At 50.4% G+C, this 9,421-nt stretch overlaps 1 protein-coding gene across 3 annotated transcripts; it reads right to left on the reverse strand.

Moving 5' to 3' along the window:
* Window positions 1-2,316: 2,316 nt before the first annotated feature.
* On the reverse strand, window positions 2,317-9,319 carry RITA1 (RBPJ interacting and tubulin associated 1). Of its 3 annotated transcripts, XM_064379786.1 has the most exons (4): window positions 8,867-9,318; window positions 8,572-8,703; window positions 7,347-7,712; window positions 2,317-3,385 (listed from the first exon to the last, which is right to left on the reverse strand). In XM_064379786.1, the coding sequence occupies exons 3-4, from the start codon at window positions 7,646-7,648 to the stop codon at window positions 2,878-2,880; spliced, it is 810 nt and encodes a 269-aa protein (XP_064235856.1). In that variant the 5' UTR covers window positions 7,649-7,712; window positions 8,572-8,703; window positions 8,867-9,318; the 3' UTR covers window positions 2,317-2,877. The 3 variants fall into 3 exon arrangements, with proteins under 3 accessions (XP_064235856.1, XP_064235855.1, XP_064235857.1); XM_064379785.1 differs by lacking the exon at window positions 8,572-8,703 and having other exon boundaries at window positions 8,867-9,319; XM_064379787.1 differs by lacking the exon at window positions 8,867-9,318 and having other exon boundaries at window positions 8,572-8,855.
* Window positions 9,320-9,421: the final 102 nt, after the last annotated feature.

The following is a 9,421-nucleotide window of genomic DNA, read 5'->3' on the forward strand; positions in this document are numbered from 1 at the left end:
TATGCCAGACGCAGTGACTCACACCTGTAATCGCAGCACTTTGGGAGGCTGAGGCAGGCAGATCACTTGACCTCAGGAATTTAAGACCAGCTTAGGAAACACGGCAGAACCCCATGTTTTATTTTTTGTCTACAAAAAATAAAAAAATTAGCTAGGCATGGTGGCACATGCTGGTAGTCCCACCTACTTGGGAGGCTGAGGTAGGGAGATTGCCTGAGTCTGGGAGGGTTGAGGTTGCAGTGAGCTGAGATTATGCCACTGCACTCCGGCCTGAGGGGCAGAGCAAGACCTTGTCTCAAACAAAAAAATGTTGTGTAGAGACAGGGTCTCACTATGTTGCCTAGGCCAGTCTCGAATTCCTGGCCTCAACTGATCCTCCTGCCTTGGCCTCCCAAAGTGCTGGGATTACGGGCATGAGCCACCACACCTGGCCTGAACAATTATTTTCAAATTATTTGTTGGCATTTAAAAAACTGAGGGCTACTACATAGAAATCCAACTTTCTCCCTTTTCTGGGAAGAAATCTAATTATCCAGATACCCCAGGCATGCACATCTTCTAGGGCTCAGCAGCAGCAGCTCTCTTTAGATAGTAGCGAGTAGGTTGCCCCCTGTCCTCACCACCCCCAACTGCCTTCCAGACACCACAGCCTGGTGTGTCACCCTTTTGCATTGCCTTGGGCTATTGCCAGATTTTACTGTAGTTGGAAGGAAAGAGAGGTATATCTTTTTCTTTTTTTCTTTTCTTTTCTTTTTTTTTTTTTGCATGTACTTAGGGCATAATATCTTTTTCTTTTTTAAGACAGTCTCACTCTGTCACCCAGGCTGGAGTGCCCTGGTTAGGTCTCAGTTCACCGCAACCTCCACCTCCCAGATTCAAGCAATTCTCCTGCCTCAGCCTCCCAAGTAGCTTGGATTACAGGTGTGCAACACAATGCCTGGCTACTTTTTGTATTTTTAGTAGAAACAGAGTTTTGCCGTGTTTGCCAGGCTAGTCTCAAGCACCTGGCCTCAAGTGATCCACCCACCTTGGCCTCCCAAAGTGGTGGGATTACAGGTGTGAGCCACCACACCCAGCCAGGAAAGAGAGGTATTTCTGGCCCATGTCTATGAAAACAAAGGGGAAGACGGGAAGACAAAAGGAAGATGGATGTTTCAGGAAACACCAAGGTGGACATGGATAACTAATTGTTTGTGAAAATTCCAGGAAACTTAGACATTCATGTTTAAAACACACATTGCAGCTGGATGAGGTGGCTCACGCCTATAATCTCAGCATTTTGGGAGGCTGAAGTGGGAGGATCACTTCAGGCCAGGAGTGTGAGACCAGCTTGGGCAACATAGTGAGACTCATGTCTCTTTTTTCCCTTTTTTTCTTGTTTCTTACTGGAAAGAATGAAATCCCTCTCTACAAAAAATTTTTTTTAAAAATTAGCCAGGCATGGTGGTACATGCCTGTAGTCCCAGCCACTCAGGAGGGTGAGGGGGAGGATGGCTTGAGCCAGGAGGTTAAGTCAGCAGTGAGCTATGATTGAGCCACTGCACTGCAGCCTGGGCAACAAAGTGAGGCCCACTCTCTTAAAAAAAAACTCAAGACGAACAAACAAAAACCAAAAAGCAAAGCATGTCTGCCTGAGAGCGCAGCTGGCCTGCCTGACCCCACAGGTGTTTCCATGTGTCCCTGATCCTGGGCACTGCAGGTCTCCCTCCCCAGCGGCATCCACTCTTCTCTGCCCCAAGGCAGGGGTACCAAACCGATGATGATGTGGCTTCCAACTGGACTCCCTAGAATCCTGGTGCTTCCTGGAGGTGCCTTACAGGAAGATGGAGACAAGGAGAGGCCCAAAGCCCAACCCCCACTGCCAAATTGGGGTGCAATTCCATCTGAGCAAAGGCTTTGCTGCTTTTCCTAAGTCCTGGGCTCCATCCTAAGTGCTCTGGAGATGCATGTGTCACTGTCTGGCCTTCTTGGACCTTCCACTTGGCAAAGTTCTAGCCATTGTGTTTTATTTCCCACCTTCTCTCTCTCTCTCACACATACCCCCTAAAAATAAAACTAAAAAAATACTATTGTCTGTGTCTGAGCTCAGGAAGAGCCAGCCAACCACTGGTTAGTGGCATTAGCCAGAAACCAATGGGAGGAAGAGTCCAGCGTTTCTTGAGGCCTCGGGTTCCCAAACTTCAGTCACTCACTCACCAGTCATGCTGTGTGCCACATCCTGGTACTACGTGTTGTATCTAACTTTGTTATTTAAATCAACTCAGGCCTAACGATGTCCTTTTTACCCTAAGGGGGTAAAAAAAAGGAACACTCATGGCTTTGATGAGCTGATATATTTAGTACATGAAAATCATACATACAGAACCATATTAAGATGAAAGTGTTCACTCACAAATCTCCCAGTTGCCCTTGTGTTCCCCAGGCTTCACACACAACCTGGGAAAACTCCTCTAAGGCTTTCAGACTCAGTTGGAAACTAATCCTGAGCACGAAGCCTGGCTTGAAGGGAGGGGAGGGGACCTCCAGGTTGGCAATCGCACTGTTTATTTGCACTTGGCAGCAAGACAATGGATGATGTGGGAGGTGCCGGGCCCCTGGGTTGGCACTAATTTGGAGTGTGGTTGAGACAGGGCTGGAGTGAGAAATCTTCAAGGCGGCCCCCAAATCCACAATCAGGGGAGAAAAAGGCTAGAAGCGAGTAGAGATTGTCAGGATAAAGGGAGGCACTCTGCCAGCCCCTGCTATGTCTGTCTGCCCCTACTGGGGCTTCTTCAATACCTGGGGATCCCTGGGTGATGAATGTCCTCCCAGAGGACTCTGACAAAGGGTCACACCTCTCGCCGTGGCCCCATAGGCAACCCTGATGAAAGAGTATCATCATTTCCAAGGGGGCTTTGGTTTCTGGGTGGCCCCACCTTGTCGTGGGGTAGCTGGCACTGAAATGCTGACTGAGCGAGCCCTGGAAGTCACCAGGGGGCTCTGGAAGGTCACCCCTGATGTGGAAGGCCTGGGATCCTGAGGTCTATTTGTGTGGGGGGCACTGGTGGCTGGATGACCAGTGCTGGGGAGATTCAGGTGGGTGAGGGAACGGGAACGTCCCCGCCTCAGGGGGTGTGAAGAGCGTAACCCATCCATGGATAACTTCTGGGAGTCTGCCGCCACCCTGGGCTCTGTCTTGGAGGGACCAGCTGGGTGAATGGCTCGCAATGGGGCCTCCCTGGGGCGAGGTGAGTGGCTGCCCCTGGGGGTAGCTGGTGGTGTCCAGAAGAGCGCACGGAGTTTTGCGGCATCCCCCTTCGCCATCCGTGGGGCCTTGAAGCTGGCGCCCTCAGATCTGGAGCCAAATAGCGACTCATCACAGTAAGATGGGGTGTGGCTGATCAGTCTGGCAAAGGGGAAGATAAATGTCGTGAGATGGGGGATGAGATGAACAACCCTCAAAACCTTAACAGCTCTCCCACCCATCCCCAGACCCTGGCAGCAGCAGAGAAGGGTTGCCTGTAGATCCCAGGAGTCCCTGTCTCCCAGGCTGAAACCTACAGCGAGGCCACAGCCCTCTGATGCACCACTGCCCCGTCTCGGTTGATTCTCCCCCGTGAAACATCCACTGCCCCTGCATCCTGACCCCGTTCCCAGGCATGTCCCAGGCCTGGCCAATTTGCATATTCCATCCTCCTGGCCACATGGATTGGTTCAGGAATGGCCAGATGACCCAAGCCTGTCCAATCAGAATCTGCCTTAGGACTATTGTGGTAACTGCTTGGAAAGAGATGTTTTTCTGCAACCTGATCTTACTTCTTGCTAGGCTGATAGGATGTCAGCCCAAAGTAGCACTAAGGTGGAGATGGACAGTTTCAGCCACAGTTTGAGGCCGTTACAGGAGCCCCAAATGCCTTTTCCTGGGGAAGCCAGTTTGAGTAAGTTTTCTGTCACTTGTAATCAAGACTCAATTAGTATAACCTTAGTCTTTATAGCCTCCACCTTTTCTTTTTTTGGCAAGACACAGTCTCGCTCTGTTGTTTAAGTGGAGTGCAGTGGTGCAATCACAGATCATGGCAGCCTCAAATTCCCAGGCCCAAGCAATCCTTTCACCTCAGCCTCCCTAGTAGCTGAGACTACAGGCACAGTGCCACCAAGCCCAGCTAATTTTTTTGTTTTTGATTTTCAGTAGAGATCAGGTTTCACTATGTTGCCCAGGCTGGTCTGGAACTCCTCAGCTCAAACAACCCCTGCCTTAACCTCCCAAAGTGTTAGGATTATAGACATGAGTCACTATGCCCATTTTCTTTTCTTTCATTTTTTTTGGGGGGGAGGGGACAGAGTCTCGCTCTGTTGCCCAGGATGGAGTGCAATGGCACACTCTCAGCTCACAGCAACCTCTGCCTCCCAGGTTCAAGTGATTCTCCTGCCTCAGCTTCCCGAGTAGCTGGGATTATAGGCATGTGGTACCATGACTGGCTAATTTTTTTGTACTTTTAGTAGAGATGGGGTTTCACCATGTCGGTCAGGCTGGTGTGCTGGGATTACAGATGTGAGCCACCGTGCCCACCTTTCTCTTTTTTTTCTTTTTTGAGATGGAGTCTCTCTCTGTTGCTCAGGCTTCGAGTGCAGTAGCGCGATCTTGGCTCACCACAACCTCTGCTTCCTGGATTCAAGTGATACTCCTGCCTCAGCCCCCCAAGTAACTGGGACTACAGGCACGTGCCACCATGCCCGGCTAATTTTTGTGTATTTTTAGTAGAGACGGGGTTTTGCTATGTTGGTCAGGCTGGTCTTGAACTCCTGACCTCGTGATCCACCCACCTCAGCCTACCAAAGTGCTGGGATTACAGGCATGAGCCACCGTGCTGGGCTTTTTTTTTTTTTTTAAGAGACAGGGTCTCACTCTGTCACCCAGGCTGGAGTGCAGTGACGCAATCATAGCTCACTGCAGACGCAAACTCCTGAGCTCAATCTTCCCACTTCAGCTCCAGAGTAGCTGGGACTACAGGTATGTGCCACCATGCCCTGCTAATATTTTTATTTTTTGTAGAGACAGGGATCTTGCTATGTTGCCCAGGCTGGGCTCAAACTCCTGGGATCTAGTGATCCTCCCACCTCAGCCTCCCAAAGTGCTGGGACTACAGGTCTGAGTCAGCCTGCCTGGCCTATTTTTTTTATTTATTCAACAGATATTCATGGCATATCTGCAAGACTCCATGCCCACAGTTTCTGGCCAGGACTGAAAGTGTTTCTATCCCCAAACTGCAAGTCTTTGAAAGGGCAATCTTTTGCCACTTGGTTTAGCTGCTCAAACCACATCAGCTAATGCCTGCATATGTCTGGTGCCAAGGTTTTTGTGCTCAATTAACTTCTCTACCTCTTATGCACCCCCTCACTTGACACCCTCTACTTGTTCGAATCCAGAAGAAAATTCCATCCTCCAGGTGAGCAGGGGGTTGTCACCTCCCTTCTCATGGACACTATACTTCTGTTAATGCAGCCTACCTTTACCTCAGTGTTTTCAGCCATGCTGTAGGTATCAGTGTTGCTAATCTCCATCTGACCCTGCCTTGTCTACAGAACTGGTAATAACTGATTCTTGTTTTTATAATAGGTATCATTCCCATTCTTATTTCATTTCTCTCACCTGAAATATGTCCCCATGACTCAGAATGAACCCTAAATTTAGTTGGCCAGTGCTTATGGACTGAATTGTGCCCACCCAAATTCATATGTAGAAGCCCTAACCCTTTGTATCTATACTTGGCCTTAATTATTTAGATGAATTAAAAGCAATTCAGGCTGGCCGGACGTGGTGGCTCATGCCTGTAATCCTAGCACTTTGGGAAGCAGAGGCAGGCAAATCACTTGAGCTCAGGAGTTCAAGACCAGCCTGGCCAACAACCCCATCTCTACTAAAAATACAAAATTAGCCGGGGGGGCGGGGGTGGTGCGTGCCTGTAATCACAGCTACTCGGGAGGCTGAAGAAGGAGAATTGCTTGAACCCGGGAGGTAGAGGCTGCAGTGATCCAAGATGGCGCCACTGCACTCCAGCCTGGTGACAGAGCAAGACTCCGTCTCAAAAAGAAAAAAGAAAAAAAAGGGTAACCAAGGCTAAATAACGCTACAAGGGTGGCGGGTCCCTAATCCAATAGGACTGGTGTGCTTATGAGAGGAAGAGACACCAGGGCTACATGTGTGCATACAGAAAAGGCCCTTGCATGTACTTGAAGGATTAAAAAAAAATGAGAGAAAGCCCTATGATGCCACAGTGAGAACGTGGGCAACTGCAAGCCAAGGAGAGAGGCCTCAGAAAAAACCAAACCTGCCAACACCTTTATTTGGGCTTTCAGCCTCCAGACTGTCACAAAACAAATCTGTGTTGTTTAAGCCACCCAGTCTGTGGTACTGTCACGGTGGCCCTAGCCAACTACTGTGCTAATCTTCTTTGTCTAAACCATTGGTAACAATAAACAGGACAGAGCCCTGTGGCTCACCACTAGACACCTCTCCAGGCTGATATTCATCTGAAACAGTCCAAATAATCTAATTCTAATCTAATTAATTAACAATAACAATTTGCATTAGTTCCTATTTTTCTAACTTGTTCATGAAAATGCAGCAAGACCCATTTTCAATTTTCTATTTTTTTTTTTTTTTTTTGAGGCAGGGTCTTGCTGTCATTCAGGCTGGAGTGCAGTGGCGTGATCTTGGCTCACTGCAACCTTCGCCTACTGGGCTCAAGTGATCCTCCCACCTCAGTCTCCCTGGTAGCTGCAAATACAGGTGCACACCACCATGCTCGGCTAATTTTTGCATTTTTTAATAGAGACATGGTTTTACCACGTTGCCCAGGCTGGTCTCGAACTCCTGAGCTCAAGTGATCCCACCTCGACCTCCAAAAGTGCTGGGATTACAAGCATGAACTACCCCACCTGGCAAGACCCATTTTCAAAATGACTTCAGAAACACCACATCTATGCCATTTCAAGGATCAATCACATTAATATTAATAACCTTATGCAAATTTCTCTGTGATCTTACGCATCAGCTGACTCCTCTGGGCCTCAGATGCCCAGTTGTGACACTTGGGGATAGGGAGTCCACCATCACAACCATCAACACTACCATTTATTGACAGCTTTCTAACTATTAGGTTACTGTGCGAAGCACTGCAGACCCCTCTCTCATTTAATCCATCAACAATCCCCCTAGGTAGGAATCATTGGTCCTATTTTCCACATGAGTAAACGGTGGCTCAGAGAGGTCAAGATGCTTGCCCAAGATCACAGAGCACCAGGGCTATAACTGGAGCCCAGGTGGCTGCACTGAGTACAGGATTTGCGTCTCCCCACCCCGTTACCTGTATCTGTTCTTCTTTCTTGGTGTGAGGGTCGGGGTGCTGTCCCTTGAGGGGGTGGTCTCACAGCTCCCCTTTGCCCCCAAGGCCTTCGATGCCTCCTTGCCCACGCGTCTGGTTCTGTTAGCCTTCTCCACCCAGGGAGGGTCAAAGTCTTGTAGGGTGGGCCGGGTGCCTGCTGGGCTGCCAAACAGACTCTCATCTACATATGACGGCCTGGCCTTGACCTGGTAGCCAGCCCGGCAGCGGTGCTGAAGGTGGAGGGTCTGCATCCCACTGACAACCAGCTCCACGGGGGTCTTCATGCTGCCTGTGGTCCCTGGTGACAGCAGGTCTGCTCTGCCGGCCAGATCCTGCTTCCGAGGCTCCCTGTGAGAGGAGATCGGAGTAGCACCGCTGAGCCACAGCAGTGCTAATGGCAGAAGATTGGTAGTCTCTGAAGTTCTCATCCCAAGGGCTTAGTTCTCTCTCAACCAGTCTCTCAAAGGGGAGTTGTCAACCTCAGGGGGCATTTCGGAAGTTTCTTTGGCTTTATTTATTTATTTATTTTTTATAAAGACGGGGTTTCACCATGTTGGTCAGGCTGATCTTGAACTCCCGACCTCAGGTGATCCGCCTGCCTTGGCCTCCAAAGTGCTTGGATTACAGGCGGGAGCCACCGTGCCTGGCCGGCTTTTTTTTTTTTTTAAATTTGTTTTGAGATGGAGTCTCGCTCTGTCACCCCAGACCCAGGCTGGAGTGCAGTGGCACAATCTCGGCTCATTGTAACTGCAACCTCCACCTCCCGGTTCAAACAATTCCCTGCCTCAGCCTCCTGAGTAGCTGGGATTACAGGTGCCCACCACCACGTCCTGCTAATTCTTTTTTTTTTTTTTTTTTTTTTTTGTATTTTTAGTAGAGACGGAGTTTCACCATCTTGGCCAGGCTAGTCTTGAACTCCAGACCTCGTGATCCACCCACCTCGGCTTCCCAAAGTGTCGGGATCACAGGCGTGAGCCACGGCACCTGGCCCTTTGACTTTTTTTAGTTGTCATAATGATGGAGAAAGGGGTGCTATTGGCAATTATTTATAGACTGACTCTGGGGGTGAAGGAGAGGTGACACCTGTGCTCATTTAGGTACCAACCAGAAAACACACTATGGTGGTAGAGGAGACAGGCACTTTCCTATATTCTGTATGTACTATGGGGTTGGGAGCAGTAACAGCCAGCGTGGATCCCATGCCTACCTCCTGCAAAGAGCTTTACAAGCATTGTTTCATTTAATCCTCTCAACAGCACTGTGAAGTAGGTTCGATTTTGTCCATTTTACGGATCACAAAACTGAGGTGAAGTCACATGGGTAGGTCACACCTATAAAGCTAAAACGGTGGAAGTGAAATCTGAGTCCAGAGCTTGTGTACTTCACTACACTGCTATTGGGAGATCACCGCCACCCCCACCGCCCCATATTCTGCGACTCCTAAATCAATGACCCGGTTAAAAAATGCCCGAGGTCCCTGCATTTTTGAGCTGTTCTCTTACCTGAGCATCTTGGCTCACAGGCATCGGGGTCCTCAGGTACCTCTCCCCGCGCCTTCTTCCCACCAGGTCTGGAACCCGCGGTGAGGGCACAGAGGCGTTCGGTGCATCCGGGATCCCCGTCAATCTTCGGCCAGGAATGCCAGGGGTCCCGGACCCCCGGCAGCCCAGGCCGTACCGGTGCACCACGCGCCGACTGACTCACCCGGGTAGCTGGCCTAGGCGACGTGGGAGCGGCGCGCGCATTCAGAAACCCAGAACCCAGCAACAAGGGAGCAGGCAGCAGCACGGCGGACGCGGCCCTGACCATTCGCGCCCGGGGATAGGGGGGAGTTCGCCCAAGGACAGGCGCCACGTTCCTGACGCCCAGGAAGTTCCTAAACACGGAGAGGGGCCTCTGGTGCCACTCACTCACGGGCGTATGTACTAGGCTGCCCAGGGCCGCAGGCACTAGTGAAAGCGCAGCCGGGGTGACGTGGCCACCGCTCCTTCCCCACCTTCGCAGTTGGTGCGCGCCGCAGGCCCCGCCCCCTTCCGCGTTCCCAGCGCGCGACCCGA

This window comes from Aotus nancymaae, unplaced genomic scaffold, assembly GCF_030222135.1.
Source record: "Aotus nancymaae isolate 86718 unplaced genomic scaffold, 86718_ANA_hifiasm-v0.15.2.pri h1tg000021l, whole genome shotgun sequence".
Lineage (NCBI taxonomy): Eukaryota > Metazoa > Chordata > Mammalia > Primates > Aotidae > Aotus > Aotus nancymaae.

Excerpts from the sequence above, each read along its gene's own strand:
- RITA1 (XM_064379785.1), bottom strand. Across the intron at positions 3,386-7,346 it reads AGAAAGAAGAACAGATACAG|ACTGATCAGCCACACCCCAT; the intron begins GTAACGGGGTGG and ends CCCCTTTGCCAG.